The sequence below is a fragment of the Pararge aegeria genome, chromosome 9, assembly GCF_905163445.1.
Source record: "Pararge aegeria chromosome 9, ilParAegt1.1, whole genome shotgun sequence".
Classification (NCBI taxonomy): domain Eukaryota; kingdom Metazoa; phylum Arthropoda; class Insecta; order Lepidoptera; family Nymphalidae; genus Pararge; species Pararge aegeria.
Genome location: NC_053188.1, coordinates 9,025,340 through 9,047,033, shown reverse-complemented (window position 1 = coordinate 9,047,033; position 21,694 = coordinate 9,025,340). Strand labels below are relative to the sequence as shown.

General features: G+C 37.1%; 1 protein-coding gene across 1 annotated transcript in view; it reads left to right on the top strand.

Annotated features, from left to right (window-relative positions):
- Positions 1-21,694, top strand: part of LOC120626629 (sushi, von Willebrand factor type A, EGF and pentraxin domain-containing protein 1) — a 104,818-nt gene that overhangs the window by 78,866 nt on the left and 4,258 nt on the right. The window contains exons 4-33 of the mRNA XM_039894249.1: positions 2,355-2,436; positions 2,521-2,834; positions 3,025-4,146; positions 4,247-4,426; positions 4,507-4,689; positions 4,809-5,093; positions 5,171-5,448; positions 5,535-5,965; positions 6,079-6,395; positions 6,862-7,043; positions 7,143-8,028; positions 8,117-8,610; positions 8,695-8,908; positions 9,012-9,482; positions 9,577-10,418; positions 10,525-11,408; positions 11,786-12,165; positions 12,246-12,411; positions 12,530-12,781; positions 12,866-13,407; positions 13,750-13,962; positions 14,037-14,192; positions 14,309-14,450; positions 14,763-14,834; positions 15,377-15,567; positions 16,356-16,529; positions 18,086-18,262; positions 19,072-19,233; positions 19,643-19,767; positions 20,574-20,724. Of these exons, the coding sequence (XP_039750183.1) occupies positions 2,355-2,436; positions 2,521-2,834; positions 3,025-4,146; positions 4,247-4,426; positions 4,507-4,689; positions 4,809-5,093; positions 5,171-5,448; positions 5,535-5,965; positions 6,079-6,395; positions 6,862-7,043; positions 7,143-8,028; positions 8,117-8,610; positions 8,695-8,908; positions 9,012-9,482; positions 9,577-10,418; positions 10,525-11,408; positions 11,786-12,165; positions 12,246-12,411; positions 12,530-12,781; positions 12,866-13,407; positions 13,750-13,962; positions 14,037-14,192; positions 14,309-14,450; positions 14,763-14,834; positions 15,377-15,567; positions 16,356-16,529; positions 18,086-18,262; positions 19,072-19,233; positions 19,643-19,767; positions 20,574-20,724 (10,068 nt within the window). The remainder of the gene's footprint in view (positions 1-2,354; positions 2,437-2,520; positions 2,835-3,024; positions 4,147-4,246; positions 4,427-4,506; positions 4,690-4,808; positions 5,094-5,170; positions 5,449-5,534; positions 5,966-6,078; positions 6,396-6,861; positions 7,044-7,142; positions 8,029-8,116; positions 8,611-8,694; positions 8,909-9,011; positions 9,483-9,576; positions 10,419-10,524; positions 11,409-11,785; positions 12,166-12,245; positions 12,412-12,529; positions 12,782-12,865; positions 13,408-13,749; positions 13,963-14,036; positions 14,193-14,308; positions 14,451-14,762; positions 14,835-15,376; positions 15,568-16,355; positions 16,530-18,085; positions 18,263-19,071; positions 19,234-19,642; positions 19,768-20,573; positions 20,725-21,694) is intronic.

The window sequence follows — 21,694 nt, the reverse complement described above, 5'->3', positions numbered from 1 at the left end:
TCCACTTCGCTATTTAATCAGCAGCTTCCTAATAAAACAATTAATTGAACAGACTAGAAACAAAATATTGAATTTGTCAATGCAGTTCTTACTTTAGATGATTATGAGATGTAGTACTATTTTTTAAATTTAAAATAAGAATGTCGTCACTCGAACGTATAAAACGTAAAATTCGTTCACAGTTTTACATTACTTACCAAATAAGATATCTCTTTATTAATAAAATGTAATCGTTCAAAATCATTTAAATTGATCTTCTTTAATTTGCTTCCTACAGTACAGGTATGTTAAGTCTTGTTGCAATGAAATATAATTTAAAAATTAAGATTAATGTGAAGTTTACGCTGATTTTTGCTGTAGAATCGCGTTTAAGTGGGTCAAACGTTGCATCGTATTGCGATGCGCAGTGATGCGTGAATCCATAGCAGTCTTCACGATGATCGACGAACTCACACGCTCTATTTGCCGCTGTTTGCTTTTTATTTACATGCTCGGAAGTACTATTTTAAAGCAAGAGTTCTCTCTTGTAAGAGAGCAGAACACTATTCACTCTTAAAAGGTAGTACTTTCATAGGAAAGCTTAACATTTCCATACTATGTCCATATATTTTAATAGCCCCGGGGGACGAATTGGGCAACTGTTATGTCTTCACGAGGTGCGTTGCTCAGTTAATAAATAAATAAATAAAATGTCCAAAGTCAAGTAATATAAATATGATTTGCTTTTAACTTTGATGAATAATTGTAATACTAAAACTGCAAATCAGTCCAAGAGACCTGATGGTATGACGCTCATACCTTGGAGGCTTGGTAGGTCACTTCTGTGGGATGCAACTTGTGTTGATACCCTAGCTGCATCACACATACAGGCCACCTTGTCAATGGTAGGTGCGGCTGCTACCAGTGCGGAGCAGGCCAAGAGGAGTAAATATGAAAACCAGGATAGCAGCTTCATTTTTGTGCCTTTTGGAGTAGAGACTTTGGGACCGTGGGGTCCGGAGGCAAAAGCCCTTTTCAAAGAATTATCGAAAAGGGTTATCGAGTCTTCCGGTGATCCTAGAGCGGGCAGTTACCTTGGCCAACGAATTAGTTTGACCATCCAAAGGGGCAATGCTGCCAGCATCTTAGGAACAGTGCCTCGCTGCGGTGGTTTCGAGGACGTTTTAGATTTTATTTAGTTTTAAATAGTTTATTTTAGGTTATATTAATGTAATATATATAAGAATAAGAGAAGAGTGAATAGTGTTCTGCTCTCTTACAAGAGAGAACTCTTGCTTTAAAATAGTACTTCCGAGCATGTAAATAAAAAGCAAACAGCGGCAAAATTAATTAATTATTTGAAAATTAATTATTTGAAATGTAATATATACTTGTAACTATATTGATACGTAATCCAATGTTTTAATAAAGATCTTCTATGAAATTCGACGGTATTACAAAACTCTTCTATGATTTTTGTATCGTTTTAAAATATTTAAATCTTAATATATATAAATCTCCTGTCACGATGTTTGTCCGCGATGGACTCCTAAACTACTGAACCGATTTTAAATTAAATTGGCACACCGTGAGCAGTCTGGTCCAACTTAAGAGATAGGATAGCTTAGATCTTTAAGTAAAGTCACAATTTTATTTTATTGCAAATTATTTGTCTATAATTAATTGACAGTCACATGTTATATGTATATACAACTATACTCATTTAAGGCTTAGCGATACTGAATACTTTAAAAACAAAATCAAACGCAGACGAAGTCGCGGGCAACAGCTAGTTAAATAATAAATTTGCAGAAATTTTTTCATTACGTTGACGTTGACGTTATATTTATAAAACAATATTTTTAAAGAACAAAGTCCAAGAGTAGATTAAACTACGAATTATATTTACGTGACCGTGATACTTTGTTTATGAAATAAATAATTATGCTCATACAGTAAAATACTTTCTTTTAAATAGGAACTGATGAACTCATAATATTATAATGCGATTGCCCACTGCGATTGTTTGTAAAAAGTGCTCAACAGAATTTACCTTGCCCTTGCTGAGAGAAAGTGACATTGTTTGCTAAATGCTTGCCTTAATGGGCAACCCTACGAGAAAGCGATGCCTATTTCTTTTATTTTAAAGAAGTTTTTGAAGACAGAGTATCATTAGTTCCTGCATACGTTAAGAAGAAATATCTGATTTCATCAGCGATTTTTAGAAAACAATTAGAAAACAATCTTATACTTATTTTTATATAAAAAAATCTACTCTTTATTATAACAATTACCAATTCACATTTATAAATAATTGTTTTGTAGAGTTACTTCTTTCAACGTTTTGTTAAAAGTTGCCTTTTTTGTCTTTGCAGGTTGGGAGCTGAAGGGACTGCATTGTTATAAATTTTTCAATATAAGACATTCGTGGGAAAAAGCAGCGGAATTATGTCGAAGGTATGACGAAAATTACTACAGTAAAATAGCTAACGTTTTCGTTGTATGATAGTTAGATCCATTAAAAATTAATAATTCTTTCAGGTATGGGAGCGAATTGATAGTTATAGATAGTTATACAGAAAATAATATGACTGCAAATATGGTGCCATCTAGTCCTAGTAACAATCACTACTGGCTTGGTCTTGCAACTGTAGATGATCTCAGAACCAATACATTGGAGTCAGCCGCTGGTGCGTTAGTGTCACAATACGCAGGATTTTGGGACTTAAGGCAACCGAATCCCAAAGATGGAGAGTGTGTAGATGTTCACGTTACTTCAGACAGCCAATCATGGGAGCTAACAACATGTGAAACGCTACTTCCCTTTATGTGCAGAGCAACCGCATGTCCTATTGGTAAGATACATGCTTTCTATGGTAAAAATAAAATTAGTAATTCATTTGTTACAACATACTTTATTACATTCTGTTTAAATGCTTAGTCTATGTTTGGATAATTTAAAAGATCTAATTTTGTATTTACAAACAACGTTAAATGAACTCAGCGTTCTTTAAACAATTGATACAATAGTATTGAATTTTACAGGAACCTTCCATTGTTCGAACGGCAGATGTATTAATGCGGCCTTCAAATGCGACAAGCAAGACGATTGTGGAGATGCATCTGATGAAATGGATTGTGCTTCTGAATGTCATTTTTACATGGCCAGTAGTGGAGATGTTGTTGAGAGCCCAAACTATCCTCATAAATATTCACCCTTCAGCGAATGTAAATGGACACTCGAAGGACCCCAAGGACAAAACATCGTACTACAGTTCCAAGATTTTGAAACTGAAAAGTCTTTTGATACTGTTCAAATCTTAGTTGGTGGACGAACTGAAGACAAATCTGTTAATTTAGCAACATTGTCAGGAAAACAAGATTTATCTAATAAAATTTATGTGTCTGCTTCTAATTTTATGATAATTAAATTTAGCTCCGATGGATCTGTAGAAAAGAAAGGATTCCGAGCTTCGTGGAAAACTGAATCATCAAATTGTGGGGGTGTACTTAGAGCAACACCTCAAGGTCAAGTGCTCACATCCCCTGGTTATCCAAATATTTATCCGGGTGGCTTAGAATGTATGTACATAATTGAAGCACAACCTGGCAGGATAGTATCACTAGAAATTGATGATTTAGATTTAGAGATGAACCGAGACTATATAGTAATCAAAGATGGTAACATGCCGTCTAGTCCAGTACTAGCAAGGTTAACTGGATCTGGTGAAGACAATGAAAAAGTAGTTATATCTACTACTAATCACATGTACATGTATTTCCGTACTAGCCTCGGAGATTCTAAAAAAGGCTTCAACATGAGGTACTCGCAGGGTTGTAGAGCGACCATTATAGCAGCGAACGGAACATTCACTTCTCCAGCTTATGGTCTCAGTAATTATCCAAATAATCAAGAATGCTTATACAGGGTTAAAAACCCAAATGGTGGCCCACTCTCTCTTAAATTTAATGATTTCACTATTCATCCGTCTGACGTAGTACAAGTATTTGATGGATCAAGTCCAAGTGGATTACGATTACATTCAGAAAATGGATTTACTGTTAAACCGAGGATTACCTTAACAGCATCAAGTGGAGAAATGCTCATTCGTTTTATGTCTGACTCATTACATAATGGACCTGGCTGGAAAGCTACATATTCAGCAGGTATGTTCTATTCTAATGTTCCAAACTTGTACTTAATAATTTTAACAATTTATTTTCTTATAAATTGACAAAACACATTTAATTTCAATATTTATTTCAGATTGCCCTCCCATTAAATCGGGAATAGGTGCTCTAGCATCTAACAGAGATACTGCATTTGGAACCACAATAACATTTTCATGTCCTATTGGTCAAGAGTTTGCTACTGGAAAATCTCGAATCTCAACACAATGTTTAGATGGAGGAAACTGGTCCACAACTTACATCCCCAGCTGTCAAGGTAATAGTTTTGTTTCACGTATTCTTTTTTTTTATTATTTAACAATTTTCCGGTATTCGATCAATAATTTTATATTTCAGAGGTTTATTGTGGTCCCGTACCTCAAATCGATAACGGCTTCTCAATTGGTTCTACTAATGTAACTTACCGTGGTGTCGCAACTTACCAGTGCTATGCAGGGTTTGCATTTCCGACTGGACAACCTATAGAGAGAATCTCATGTCTGTCTGATGGAAGATGGGAAAGGACACCAACATGTCTTGGTAAGTAGAAAGTGAGATACTTGATTTTTTAAAGTACAATCGTACGTCAAGTTTAAAATTAGCTATGTACGTGAATTAGTAACGCAGTAATGTGAAAATATACGTGACTTTATTTTCAGCATCGCAGTGTGTAGCTCTTCCTGATGTCTCACATGCTAATGTTACAATTTTGAATGGTGGCGGTCGAAGCTATGGTACTATAGTGCGATATGAATGTGAACCTGGATATGTTCGAACGGGACAGCCGGTGCTGCTCTGTATGAGTAATGGTACATGGTCTGGTGAAGTACCAACTTGTTCGAAGGCTTTGTGTCCTGATTTCCCTGAGATTAAAAATGGATTCATCGTTGATCAAACAAGATCATATATGTTCGGTGATGAAGCACGTGTACAGTGTTACAAAGGTAAAAATAAGGTTTATCAAAGTATTTAAATAAATATGCCTATAATAATTATTCTTATTATGAATTTTTATTTTAAGGGTACAAAATAAATGGTCCTAGTATAATCAAATGTGGACCTAATCAAGAATTTGATGCAACTCCTAGTTGTGAAGACATCAACGAATGTAGTAGCAGCCAGTGTGATTCAACATCTACGGAGTGTAAAAATACTCAAGGTGGATTTTATTGCCCTTGTCGGCCTGGATTTACGCCAAGTTTAGACTGTAGGCCAGTTGGTGACTTGGGATTAATCAACGGTGCTATACCTGATGAATCTATAACAATTTCTGCGTCTGAACCTGGATATCATAAAGGGGTAAGAATAATATTTATTTTAATTGATACTCTTATTTAAATGTAATGTAAATATCACCAAAAACTTAATTACCACTTACATTACAGATGATTCGGCTCAATAATGGAGGAGGGTGGTGCGGAAATAATTTAGAAGCTGGCGCTAATTGGGTTCTTGTAGATTTAAGAGCGCCAACTATTGTAAGAGGATTCCGCACAATGAGTGTTATGAGAGCAGATGCTAATATTGCATTTACATCTGCGATAAGAATTCAATACACCAATAATTTAACTGATGTATTTAAAGATTATACGAACCCAGATGGAACAGCTGTAGAGTTCCGCATATTAGAACCAACATTATCAGTCTTAAACCTGCCAATGCCTATTGAAGCACAATATGTTAAATTCAAAATACAAGATTATGTAGGTGCACCATGCCTTAAGATTGAAATTATGGGTTGTGCAAGACTTGATTGTACAGACATAAATGAGTGCAGCGAAAATAATGGAGGATGTGATCAAAAATGTATAAACACGTAAGTAACGACTATGTCTTATTTATTTTTCCTTAAAGTGTAAATACAACATAATGAAATTGTAATACGAAAAACATCACATATAAATTTTGATTTCAATCTTTACTTTTTAGACCTGGGAACTTTTCATGCTCGTGCAATAATGGATATGAGCTCTACTTTTCCAATGGAACTGCTGGGTTTGCTATAGAGAAATCTGAAACTGGTGAAAGAGATGGGGATACATATCAAAGAAATAAATCTTGTGTACCTGTCATGTGTCCACCCCTTGCGTCTCCTGAAAACGGACTGTTATTATCTACGAAGAATACTTATCATTTCGGCGATATTGTTGAATTCCAATGTGATTTTGGATATGTTATGTCTGGATTCTCTTCTCTGCTTTGCACTTCAAGTGGATCATGGAATGGCACGTCTCCAGAATGTCAATGTAAGTAGTTTTTTGCATTTCTAAGTGTGTTTGTTTGTTTCATTGTCTGTTAGTCCTACCTTCACACCCAATTTAGCAACCAACCAACATGATTTCGGCATAAAGTTAGTTAAAGAGATGGAGGGTAACACAGGCTACTCTAGGATTTATCCTAGGAAAGCAAACAGTTCTCACAGGATTTGGGAAAATCCGTTATTAGAGCGAACGATGAACGCGGACAACAGTTATTTTATAAAGTCAATGTTTGATATCCTTATCAATTGTTTGTTATTTTGTTCTTCTTAAAATAGAGCAACGTGTTCATGATCAGATTTTTCCGATAGATATAGCTGGAAACATAAGCCACTTTTCACACCGGAAAATGATTTTCCAACATTCAATAAAGCAACATTCGCATGATTACATATTAAGGCAATTCCTGGCACGCGCTGGAAAATCTAGAATTCTTTATTTATTTTATTTTCAGATGCACGTTGTGTTACATTATCTGATGACAAAAATGACGGATTAAAAGTAATAAGAGAAGATCCTGAAAGTGTGCTGCTACCATATAGAGATAACGTCACAATAACTTGTACATCTCCAGGTCGTCTATTACGCAATACGGCAACTGCATCTTTCAGACAGTGCGTTTATGATCCAAAACCAGTAAGTAATTATAAAATATTAAAATAAATTACCTGTGATACAAAATAATTTGAAATATGTTATAAATATGGTTTATGCAATTTTTTTTTACTATTTCAGGGATTACCAGATTATTGGCTTTCTGGTGCTCAACCCCAATGTCCTCGTAAAGACTGTGGGGTACCGATGCCAACACCTGGAGCCGAATACGGTCAATATCTTGATACAAGATATCAGAGTTCTTTCTTCTTTGGATGTCAAAATACTTTTAAACTAGCTGGTCAAACAAGTAAACATGATAACGTAGTCAGATGTCAAGGAAATGGAATTTGGGACTTTGGTGACTTAAGATGTGAAGGACCAGTGTGTGATGATCCAGGCCGACCAGCAGATGGTTATCAAATCTCTAAAAGTTATGAACAAGGATCTGAGGTTTTATTTGGATGTTCGAGGCCTGGTTATATTTTAATAAATCCAAGGCCTATAACCTGCATACGTGAACCAGAGTGTAAAGTAATAAAACCACTTGGTCTAGCTTCTGGCAGAATACCTGACTCAGCTATTAATGCTACCTCAGAAAGACCTAATTATGAAGCCAAAAATATTAGACTTAATTCAGTTACTGGTTGGTGTGGTAAACAAGAAGCATTCACTTATGTTAGTGTCGACCTCGGAAAAGTCTACAGAGTTAAAGCTATTCTAGTAAAGGGAGTCGTAACATCTGATATTGTTGGCCGACCTACCGAAATAAGATTTTTCTATAAACAAGCGGAAAATGAAAATTATGTGGTTTATTTTCCTAACTTCAATCTTACAATGCGAGATCCTGGAAATTATGGCGAACTAGCAATGATAACATTGCCAAAATACGTTCAAGCAAGATTTGTTATATTGGGTATAGTTAGTTTTATGGACAATGCATGTCTAAAATTTGAGTTGATGGGTTGTGATGAGCCTGCTGTAGAACCATTGCTAGGTTTTGATTATGGATATTCTCCATGTGTTGGTATGTTCATAATTTTAATTGTTTTGAGGTTTTCATATTATAAGAATAAATAATTTATGATTGTAATCATTTTTTATTATTATTTTAGATAATGAACCACCGGTCTTCCAAAATTGTCCTCAACATCCTATTGTAGTGCAGACAGATGTGAACGGAGGATTACTGCCAGTCAATTTTACTGAACCAACTGCTACTGACAATACTGGTGCTATTGCAAGATTAGAAGTAACACCTCAACATTTCAGAACTCCAATACAAGTTTTCCACAATATGGTTGTACGATACGTAGCATTTGACTTTGATGGAAATGTTGCTATTTGCGAAGTTAATATTACGGTACCTGATTATACACCGCCAAGACTTAGTTGTCCACAAAGCTACGTTATAGAACTAGTCGATAAACAAGATAGCTACGCCGTAAACTTTAACGAAACTAGAAAAAGAATAAACGCAACTGATGCTTCAGGAGAAGTATTCCTAAAGTTTATTCCTGAAAAAACAGTTATACCTATACGTGGCTATGAAAACGTTACCGTGATAGCATCTGATAAATATGGCAATAAAGCTCAATGCCACTTCCAGGTACTTTTTTATTAATACAAACAAATGTAACAATTTTGCTATGTTTAGAAATAGTAAATAACTATTATCACCTTTCCATTTTAGGTATCGGTTCAAGCCACGCCCTGTGTTGACTGGGAACTAATGCCACCAGCCCATGGTTCACTGAATTGTCTTCCTGGTGATGGAGGAATACAGTGTATAGCCACTTGTAGTCCAGGTTTTAGATTCACTGACGGAGAACCAGTCAAAACATTCGTATGTGAAACAAAACGTCGATGGGTTCCTACTGCAGTAGTACCTGACTGTGTTTCCGAAAGTAAGTTGATTAGAGAAGAAGTGAATACAATATATTAATAGTAAATGTATAAAATATTATAGGCTTAAACAAGTAAAATGTTAATCCTAGTTTCCCATTCTAGATACTCAACAAGCTGCGTACCACGTTGTAGCAGGCGTACAATATAGAGCTCTTGGAGCTGTTTCAAACGCTTGCTTACCGCAATATAAAGATCTTCTTGCGCAATATGATAACATATTAAACGAACGTTTATCCCAACGTTGTTCAGCTGTAAATGTCAATATAAATGTTACTTTCATTAAAGCTATGCCTAGTCTACTTGATGAAAATGTTGTCAAAATGGACTTTGTGTTGGCTATAACACCTGCCATAAGACAAACACAGTTGTATGATCTATGTGGTTCTACGTTGAATCTTATTTTTGATCTATCGGTGCCATACGCAAGCGCACTTATTGAACCTGTATTAAACGTCTCTTCAATTGGAAATCAGTGTCCGCCTTTAAGAGCAATAAGAAGTTCGATTTCACGTGGATTTACCTGCAGCGTTGGTGAAGTACTTAACATGGACACCAATGATGTGCCTAGATGCCGTAAGTTAGTTTAAATATCTTATTGATCTGGGATTTTGTTAACTTTTAACTTAAGTTTTATTTTTTAACTTAATTTTTATTTCTTTCGTTATAGTGCATTGTCCTGCTGGAACTTTCGCTAGTGAAAAACAAAAAAGTTGTACAATGTGTCCACGAGGTTATTTCCAGAATCAAGCGCGTCAAGGCTCCTGTCTGAAATGCCCTCAAGGAACATTCACTAGAGAAGAAGGCTCAAAGGACTTAAATGACTGTGTACCTGTATGTGGGTATGGAACATACTCTCCGACAGGATTAGTTCCATGCTTAGAATGTCCTCGCAACAGCTATACAAGCGAACCACCTCTAGGAGGATTTAAAGACTGCCAAGCTTGTCCTGTGAATACTTTTACTTATCAACCAGCAGCTTCTGGAAAAGATAAATGTAGAGCTAAGTGTACGCCAGGGACATATTCACCTACTGGTTTAGCCCCATGTTCTCAGTGTCCAAGAAATTTCTATCAAAACTTAGTTGGAAGTACATTGTGTATGGAATGTCCTACAAATATGAAAACTGTAAGCACAGGTGCTACAGGATTGGAAGAATGTTTGCCAGTGGAGTGTTCGAATAGTGCTTGTCAACATGGTGGACTTTGCGTACCAAAAGGACATGGAGTTCAATGTTATTGCCCAGCTGGTTTTTCAGGACGTAGGTGTGAAATAGATATTGACGAGTGCGAAAGCCAGCCCTGTTATAATGGAGGTACTTGCATTGATCTCCCACAAGGATATAGATGCTCTTGTCTTACGGGATATGGTGGTATCAACTGCCAAGAAGAAAGATCCGATTGTAGGAATGACACGTGCCCTGAACGCGCAATGTGTAAAGACGAACCAGGCTATAATAACTTCACGTGCCTATGTAGGTCCGGTTACACTGGCATTGACTGCGATGTAACGGTAAGGTTTATGTCATACTCATATTTAGATTTTTAATTTTGTAATTGTTTTTGATGTTAAAATAATAAAAAAACTTCGTTAAATAATTTTTGTTTTTTTTTTACAGATTGATCCTTGCTCAGCAAATGGAAATCCATGCAAAAATGGTGCTACTTGCACAGCTTTACAACAAGGCAGATACAAATGCGAATGTTTACCAGGATGGGAAGGTCAATCATGTGAAATAAACACTGACGACTGCATTGAAAAGCCATGCCTGTTGGGTGCACCCTGTACAGATTTAGTTAATGACTTTAGTTGCTCGTGCCCACCAGGATTCACTGGAAAACGTTGTCACGAAAAAATAGATCTTTGCTCTAACGGACCATGTAAACACGGTATCTGTGTTGACAAGTTATTCTTATATCAATGTGTCTGTGACCCGGGTTGGTCAGGACCAGCTTGCGATATAAACATAAATGAATGCATTATTTCACCGTGTGAAAATGGAGGCCGTTGTATTGACAGTATCGACGATTTCACTTGTAATTGTGAACCTGGCTACACTGGCAAACGATGCCAACATACAATTGACGACTGTGCTTCCGAACCCTGTCAAAATGGTGCTACTTGTACAGACCAAATAGATGGATTCACGTGCAAATGCCGACCAGGATTTGTAGGACTGCAATGCGAAACAGCCATTGATGAATGCTTGAATGAGCCTTGCAATCCAGCAGGAACTGAACGCTGTATTGACTTGGACAACAAGTATAAATGTGTATGTCGTGAAGGATTTACAGGAGAGATGTGCGAAACTAATATTGATGACTGTGCCTCAGATCCTTGCTTTAACGGAGGCTCATGCAAAGATGAAATAGGTGGTTATAAATGTGGTTGCCAACCTGGATGGACTGGAAAACGCTGTGAACGAGATATTGGAAATTGTGTTAATTTACCTTGCCAGAACAATGCTCGATGCATTGATCTTTTCCAAGACTATTTCTGCGTGTAAGTATTAGTATAAAAGCATTTCATAAATAAGTTTGATTTCTTTATGACTTTGCTTCTCATTGATAGCAAGACGGCCGATTGGTGCAGTTTGCAGCGACCCTGCTTTCTGAGTCCAAGGCCGTGGGTTCGATTCCCACAACTGGAAAATGTTTGTGTGATGAGCATGAATGTTTTTCAGTGTCTGGGTGTTTATATGTATATTGCTATTATTTATGTATATTATTCATAAAAATATTCATCAGTCATCTTAGTACCCATAACACAAGCTACGCTTACTTTGGGGCTAGATGGCGATGTGTGTATTGTCGCAGTATATTTATTTATTTATAATATATATTAATATAAGAATATTTTTATTACTTGATACCCTTTAGGTGCCCTAGTGGAACAGATGGAAAACAGTGTGAAACTGCCCCAGAACGTTGTATTGGTAGCCCCTGCATGCATGGTGGAAAGTGTCAAGATTTTGGTTCGGGCCTTAACTGCACTTGCTCCCAAGACTACACTGGTATTGGCTGCCAATATGAATACGACGCCTGTGAAGCTGGTCTTTGTCAAAATGGAGCTACATGTAAAGACGAAGGGGACGATTACTCTTGCACGTGTGCCCCTGGATTTACGGGAAAGAACTGCGATGAAGATATCATTGACTGCAAAGAAAATTCATGCCCTCCATCAGCAACCTGTATTGATTTACCCGGACGCTTTTATTGTCAATGTCCTTTCAATTTAACTGGTGATGATTGCAGAAAAAGTAAGTAAATACCTGCTTGTTATTTTTATTGAAACATTTACTTTGATAAAATATTCAACATTTAATTCGTTTTTTTATAGCTATAAGTGTAGATTATGATCTATACTTTAGTGATCCATTACGCTCTAGCGCTGCTCAAGTAGTACCATTTAGTACAGGATCTGCGGATAGTTTAACTATTGGAATGTGGGTTCAATATACACAACAAGATGAAGGTGGTATTTTCTTTACGGCTTACGGTGTAAGGTACGTTTTATTTAATTCCTTATGTTACTAAGAAATGTATCTAAATAGGTTAGACAAACTTACTTACATATTCACCAATTATTAAAATAAATCATAAATAAATTATTTTAATTTTCAGCAATTCACACATAGCACTTAACAGGAGAACAATCATACAAGCTCATTCCAATGGCGTGCAAGTATCTCTTTTCCCTGAACTTCAGGATGTATATCTAAGCTTTGGTGAATTTGCAACTGTTAACGACGGACAATGGCATCATGTTGCCTTAGTATGGGATGGAAGCAATGGAGGCGAATTAACACTCATCACTGAAGGTTTAATTGCCAGTAAACTTGAAGGATATGGAAGCGGAAAAACTCTACCACAATAGTAAGTTTAGCTACGTATTGTTTGTAGAACTTTTACTCCTGTGATATAATCATTTTTTAACTACTTATAATATCTATTTTACAGTGTTTGGGTAACGCTCGGTAAACCACAATCGGACAATCCAAAAGCTTATACTGAATCTGGCTTCCAAGGACATTTAACTAAAGTGCAAATTTGGAATCGTGCCCTAGACGTAACAAATGAAATCCAAAAACAAGTGCGTGACTGCAGAACCGAACCAGTCTTATACAATGGCTTAGTTCTCACTTGGGCAGGATATGATGATACTATTGGTGGAGTAGAAAGAATCGTACCATCACATTGTGGACAAAGAGTTTGTCCAAATGGCTATGCCGGTGCTAAATGCCAGCAACTTCAGGTTGACAAAGAATCACCAAGAGTTGACCGTTGTCCCGGTGATCTATGGGTTATAGCTAAAAACGGATCTACAGTTGTCAACTGGGACATGCCAGTATTTAGTGACAATGTCGGTGTTACAAAAGTAGTAGAAAGATCAGGACATAAACCTGGTCAAAACCTTGCCTGGGGTGCATATGATATTGCATATATTGCATACGATAATGCAGGGAACGCTGCCACCTGTACTTTCAAAGTAACCGTCTTGTGTAAGTTATTTTTTTATATACGTAACTAATACAAATCCATATCCTATACATTAGCGTATGTCTATCTCTTTTTTTGTTTGTTACCGTTCTGAGTGAAATTTTGCATCCTGGATACTTCTTTTCCCGGGAAAATATAACTAGTTTATGCTACTAGGCTATAGCGCTGAACTGAACTTCGTAATTTAGTACACCGAGAAATTGCATCCTGGAGAAGGATGAAAAAATATTTTTAGATTTGAGAAATTTGCGTTACCATATACGCGGGAGTAGCCACCGCCCCAGGTATTGTATTTAGTATATATATTTATTCAGTATTTAATATTTAATATTTTCTATTTACAGTTGAATTCTGTCCACCATTACCTGATCCACTGGGAGGATACCAATCTTGTCGGGACTGGGGTGCAGGCGGTCAATTTAAAGTATGTGAAATCGCATGCCGAGACGGCTTAAGATTCTCTCAACCTGTACCACCTTTCTATACTTGCGGAGCTGAAGGATTCTGGCGCCCTACAAATGATCCGTCATTGCCACTGGTTTATCCAGCGTGTTCACGTAAGTTTAAATCCTGACCTAATAATTTCTAGGTAGTTATTTAATATGTTTACTCAATTATATTTTTTTTACAGCTGCTTCACCTGCACAACGTGTATTCAAAATATCAATGCAATTCCCTAGCTCGGTCTTGTGTAACGACGCTGGGCAGGGTGTGCTCAGACAGAAAGTGAGAAGTGCTATTAACCAACTTAACAGAGACTGGAACTTCTGCTCATATGCTGTTGATGGTAAATATACCTTTTAAATATCGTATGACGTATTTAAATGTCACTATATAGCTTTTGAGGAATAATCGGAAACTAAAAACGTGGAAATATGTTTATATTTTTTTTTAATTTTAAAGGTACTCGCGAATGCAAAGAATTAGATATCAATGTTAAATGTGATCATCGAGGCAACTCTCGGCAAACAAGACAAGTATCTTCACCACCAACTGCTACATCTAAAGACACATATGTTCTGGATGCTATTATACCAGTAGAAGAGTAAGTATTGAAAATTAGTAACCGAGCAATAAAAGAAAATAAAGATGGTAGTTTGTTTTAGGAGTACTCGCATTAGAGATACAGAAAATAATTAAATAGATAGGTGTTGGCGTAGATGGAGTAGAAGTACCCACTTCTATGTATTTTAGTGCACTACTAAATAATTTACTAAACTCTTGTGTCACAAATACGTCGGAACGGATCACGAATAAATAATTAAATTTGTAACTTAAGCACTAGATCACTTCGTTAATAACAAAGTGAGCATGATACTTTTGGAACACTTTTGCATGAACTTTATCTGGCACCTAGGTTAAGGAGCAATCGAGAGGGCCGCCAAATAGGAGATACCTACAGTGTAGACATCTCATTCCCAGCGGTTATGTAAGTTACACTTCACCATGCACTTTAGCACTTTACTCTGTTATTTATTATATTGTATTGATAAATTCAAGTTCATTAACAACTTTAAATATATACAAATATTGGACTCCATCTAAATGAGGCCTACAAACTAACGCAACCAGGAATCACATTATTCTACGGGTGGAAGATCCTAAAATTATTTGGATTTTAAATAAGCGTAAGCCTTGTGGCCAGCAAGGGCATGGAACAGTTTTTATTAATAAAACTATCATTAAAAAACTTAACGTTAAACTTTATTATAATAGCTTCATGCTATGCATATTATATTATTAATGAGATATCTTTGCGAATATAATTATATGACAGATTATAATTTATAACGTGATTGTTGTGTTATGTTGTTGTGTTTTGAAAATAACGAGATACATGAAATAATAGAGAGGACTAATAATTCATTTTATAAACTTAAAATGCATATAAAAATTGATAATTCCTCCAAGTGTAGGTCAAAACACTATTAAAAATTATAAAAAAGTTTAATAAGTAATTTGATATTTTAGCGACCCGGTAATCCATAACGGTAATAACGAACGCTCTACTGTAAAACGATTACTGGAGAAACTTATCCTCGAAGACGAACAATTTGACGTCCGAAACATTTTGCCAAATACAGTCCCAGATCCGGCTAGCTTGAAACTCGAATCAGACTATGCCTGCCCCATGGGACAGGTCGTCATGGCACCAGATTGTGGTAAGTGGATATCGTAAATAAACCCTATTAGTTTTCACTAAATTGAGTTGAAACTATTTCGTTGGTCTAATGGTTAGCATGTTCAACTACGGACCAGATCCATGGTTCGAATTCTGAGCCGGGCCAAAAATTACATGAGGTTTAATTTGCTTTTGAGCTTTATTTTCTATTCAAGAATTTTCAGTACTAGCCTGGAGTTAGGTAATTGGTGGTGTCAACCCCCGTACAACAGAGAGCACGTGAAGCCATCAGTTCCGATTATTATCACGTAATTGTAGTAATAGTCGTTAATACCCACCAGCTCGTATTGGAGCAGCGGTATAGGTATGTTCTAAAACCGACTCTTCCATGAGAGGTGAGGCTTGCGCCTAACAATGGGATATTAATAGGTTGCTCATGGTACACATGCTACACATATGTAGAATTTTTTATTTTAAAGCAAAAGAGCAATATTTAACGAAAAAGTAGACGTGCACTGCTGATGACTCGTTTGATGTCGTCTGTCCACGTCGTTAGCCAAAGCTGCGTTTATTGATTCGGGGTCATCCTTCAAGCACCTTGGGACCCTATCGTCCATCGGTTCTCCAAGCTATTTTCTCTGCCCAATGCTACTGCAGCGCTGCGACTCGGTGAGCTATGCCGGTCACTCTAGTTCTTCTACGGATCCCATTTCGGATTTGATCGCGTAGAGATACGTAGGTACTAAGAAGTAAAGTAACTAACCCAAGCTCTTAGTGTTTTATTCTTAACAGAAACTATATTATGTTCACGCTCAACATTTATTACAGTATCTTGCGCTGTGGGAACTTTCCTCGATGCGGCAAGCGACTCCTGCAAACCATGTCCTACTGGTACTTACCAATCCGAAGCCGGCCAATTACAATGCACGCCATGTCCAGCTATTGCCGGACAGTCAGGAGTCACGCAGGCCTCTGGTGCCAGAAGCGCAGCTGATTGTAAAGGTAGGATTTTCATTTAAATATGTTTGTGTTAGGTTTTGAAAAGCAATATTTTTAATATTTGGATTGACGCAGGCGTTAGTTTGTAAAGATGAAAATCCGTGAAAATGAGTCAAATCTGTACGATGTAATTTATGTAAATATTTTCCATATTTATCTAAAAAACATCACACAACCTCAGCGTCAGAACAGGAACATTCTACATCAACGAACGTAGTGGCGTATTATCCTTCACCTTTTATATATTTTTAGAGTACACTAGATGTCGCCTGCGTTCTTCGTGCGTTTTTACAAATCACATGCTAACCGTATGTCTTCCCGCCATAAAAAGTAGCCGATGTTATGCTCCGTCCTTTTAACTAATTCTTTGCCAAAAAATCAAGTAGATTGGTTGCTTAGTAAAGGCGTAAAGTAAGGACAAAGAGCCAATCAACACACACTTCCGCATTTATAATATTAGTAAAAAGTACAGGTTGGTGTTAGTAATAAATAAAATAAATAAATGGTTTTTCTATGTCACATTGTTAAGATAATAATACAGAGGTCCGACCCAGTCAGACCGAGTAATCGTGTGGTAAGAGTGGGGCGAGGGAAAGTCCTACTAGACCCAGTAATAATTAATTGTCCTACAATGCCTCTACACACTGTCGCGACGCGGCGCGCTGTGAGATGTCGACGTGTGATGATGTCGACACTTACATCGAGACACAAACGTGTCGAACTATTGTATCTCGTCTTTATATTCGGTCACTAACTGTTGCCCGCATTCTTCGTCCGCGTTGATTATGGTTTTTTACAAATCCCGTTTGTTATCCTGGGATAAAAAGTATCCCATGTTACTCTCCATCCTTTAAACTAACTCTACACCGTAAATCAAGTTGATTGGTTTCTTGGTTAGGACGTAAAGGAAGGACAGAGAAACAAACAAAGCTTCGCATTGTTAAAAATTACCAATTACCGGCCAACTGCGGGACACGGGTCTGCATTGAGAAGGGTTTAGGCCGTAGTCCACCACGCTGGCCCAGTGTGGATTTGTCGAGTCAACACACCTTTGAGAACATCAGGAGAAATCTCAGGCATGCAGGTTTCCTGGCGATGTTTTCCTACACCGTTGAAGCAAGCGATATTTTAATCGCACATCTATCTATCTATCTATCTATGTATCTATCTATATATATAAATGAGAAAGTGTGTGGGTATATTCCGTATAAGCTCCGAAACGGCTGGACCGATTACAATGAAACTTTCAGGGAATCTCCGGATTGACCTGCCGAGTAATCTTGTAAAGTTTGGTGACAATCGGAGCAATCAAATACAGCTTTTATTTTTTAATGATGTAAGTTTATTGTTTAAATAAAATAAAGCACAATCTAGCCCGGCGAAGCGGGCTGGGTACGCTAGTAAGTTATAAAAACTAGATTGCTAGGTGCGTGCTGGGATTCGAACTCGGCCCCCCGAAAGGAAGCTGAAGTTCTAACCCAGTGGTTAGAACTTCTAGTTTCACAACTTCTGATGATCGAACAAAATTCTAAATGTTTATATGCCGAATTTTCACGCAGAGAGGTGTGCTGCTGGAAAATACTACGATGCTGAAGCAGATCTATGTAGACCTTGCGGTCACGGTTCATATCAACCACGGGAAGGTGCATTTTCTTGCATTGCATGTCCACGAGGCCAAACGACACGCGCAACCGAAGCAGTTTCAGCTGCTGAATGCAGAGATGATTGCCCATCAGGTAATTAAAATCTGATTATTTTATTCTGGATTACTTCTTCGTACTTTATATACCTACTATATATACTAAGACAACACACATCGCCATCTAGCCCCCAAAGTAAGCGTAGCTTGTGTTGCGGGTACACAGATGACCGATGAATATTTCTATGAATAATATAACATAAAATACATACTTATAAAATACAGATAAACACCCAGATACTGAAGACCATTCATTTTCATCACACAAATATTTTCCAGTTGTATGAATCGAACCTATTGGACTCAGAAACCAGGGTCGATGCGATGCACCAATCGGCCGTCTCCCTCTTTTCTTAAGAGTAATTCCTGAAAAATTGAATGCTATGTAAAATAAGACTTACTGTAACATTTTCAATCGCTGTTTTGTTATATACAGCGAGGTTATTTAACTATTGATGAATTTCTTAATGACAAGGTTGTTTGCAAGGATCCGGCTCCGCTTTGATGTCTCTACAAAATAAATTAAAATGTTATTCGTTGATGGTGGAAAAGCGGCTTGCGGCTTCTTCTGGGTTTAATCAGCTTTTCTAACACACCGATTCACTACAAACACAGATTTGACGTTTCAAAAGTGCTTAAAGATAAGATTCAACTGTTTATTTGTAAACCACTACCTAGTAAGAAAAATAAACGACAAATAGATGGAAACACAAAGATCGGAGTGGAATACAAAAGACGACCTTGTTTCTAAGCAGCGATCTCTGCCAGGTAACCTTAAGATTAGGACAACAAGACAAAACAAACAGGTGGTGTATAACTACGAGTGATTTTCAATTTGTTTCCAAGGTGAGCAACTAAGCAGCGATGGTGGTTGTGAACCGTGCCCTCGCGGTACATGGCGGGCTACGGGATCAGGCGCAGCTTGTGCACCCTGCCCTCCCGGCACCACAACACCTAATCCGGGAGCCGTATCTCCTGACCAATGCTCGTTACCAGTCTGCAAGCCAGGTAAGCCCATCAAACGACACCTGTTTTTATGCATACCTGGTAGCTGGCTGATCTATTAAACTCAATACCCCTAATCGGATTCGACGCGACATCCCTATTTTTAATTTGTCAAACTCCCTGGGGCAGCGATAAGCGCTGTAGTCTTATAAATGTGGGGTCCCAGATTCGATCTCCAACAGGGGAAATTAGGGAATTTATATAGGTAATTTCTAAATTTTCTCTGCTCGGGTCTGGTGGGAGATTTGATCGTGGCTAGCTCCCACCCTACAAAGACACGCAGCAAAGCAATTTAACGTTTCGGTACGATGCCGCGATGCGACTTTCTTTGCCGATATAAAACCCATTCATTCTACTACTACCAGGTTATATAACTCTTAATAAACAAAAATAAAGTCACTTTATATTTCAGGTTCCTACTTAAACGCTACTCTCAACACCTGCATACAGTGCAAGAAGGGGACATATCAGCCGGAAACGCAACAAATGCTTTGTATTCCTTGCCCAATAAACACCAGTACGAGAGGACCTGGAGCGGTGAGTAAACATAGTGTAATACATATATCTAACGGTTTAACTTCTATAAGTTTTCTGCACAAGATACCCCGACCAACTGCGTCGCGTCGCCTGACACTTCGTTTATCCGGCTCCTAAAGGTCAAAGTGTAATGTAAAACCACCTAAATCCATCCTCAAGAAATTGACTATTAAAATGCAAAAAAAGGTTTTTCAAATCCAACTGGTAGTTCCAGAGATTAAAATAACACCTTCTCCATTTTATTATAAGTTTAGATTTACCTTCGTAAACCTTTAGACGCAAAATAAAATATGTTTATCGAGATTTTAAAAAAATGTCCTTAATAATTAACAATATTACAAAAAGCATCTACCTACACTGTGTACATGCCTTTTGCGTGTTCATAAGCCGAGCGTGATTAAAAGCAACAGAACTGGCTGTCTGTTACTAAGCTGTTGAAAAACCAATAATTAGGTATACTTAACAATTCAAAGGGATCCTGCAACTCTTTCATTTAAAAAAAATGACAGGCTCATAAACCTAAGTTATTGGAGTTGTTTGAATATTAATATGAACAATAATTATTAATATCTAATAGAAGAACCCTCTTTTACAAAAACTTTATTTTAAATTGTTATAATTGACCAAGACTATAATTAGTTACTATAACTAAATTGTTATAGTATTTGATTAAGATTTATATTGTGCTATACAAATACTATTTAATTATCTTGCTAAGTAACGAAGTTTGAATACCCGGTTTCGTTAACTTCAAGTTTTATTTAAGTACTTAATCAACCAGTTTAAATTGAACCTCTTTGTTTTAGGTATCTGAATCAGACTGCACAAATCCTTGTGAGATGAGCGGCCCCGACATGCACTGTGATACCAACGCCTACTGCCTTCTCATCCCTGAAACCAGTGAATTTAAGTGTCAGTGTAAACCTGGTTTCAACGGCACAGGAAAAGTTTGTATTGGTAAGTAAGACTAACACTTTTCGAAGCATACAATTTAAAAACATCTAGGTTGAAAACTATTCTAATGTATTCCACATTGAAACTAAAAGTGCATTTCCAACCAGTAGTAGTGTCAGAGTAAACTGACAGAATTTCTTTACAAAAGAGCCTGTAAGGCTTATTGAAATAAAGAATATTTCTATTTGGGTAAATGTGCTTTAAGAGAGTGATTTTCAAAAAAAGAATGTGATTAAGACAGCGCGGTTCTGCCGCGCTGTCTTAATATGACAACAACTGTGTATTTATAATCTTTAATGTTAATAATGTTTTTTCAATAAGTATATAATATTAGCACTATAAACCGCTAACTACACACACTAACCTCACAATGAAAAGCAAAAATTGTTAAAATAATTAATTATTACGTACAATAAAAAATAATAATTTAATAACAATTAAATTAACAAAGACAATTCTTAGGTATGAATTGAATATACTTAACACAGCGACACTACAGCGAAGAGCAGCCGACTGTGTCTTTCTTGCTCGAGTTCATCCGATCGAGTCTTTCACCTCAATGCGTGTCGATATTGCCGTAAGGCAATACTTACTACCTACGCAAAAATCTGTGTGCGGTGCCAAGAGAAGTTATCACTTCAAAAAAAAATCTAAACCGCTGTACTCCACTACATCGCTTAACATTCTGACCTATAAAACAGTTTCCCTGAACGATTTCGCCCACTGTAGTCAATCTTGAGAGAGATTTTCCAACTATGCGGGTTTTATTTGGAAAATATATCAGTGTTCAGTGTGTTCGCATACACAGGTGCACTACCTATTCCCTCACTCCAAAGTAAAAGGTCTGGCGCATGACCAAAAGCGTAACTTGCTCTCCGAGGCACGAGGTTGAATCCCCCCCAATTTTTCAAACATCGGGCACGGACTGAGAACTTCTTGATAGGAAAACTTAATACTTATTCAGTGGTTCGAC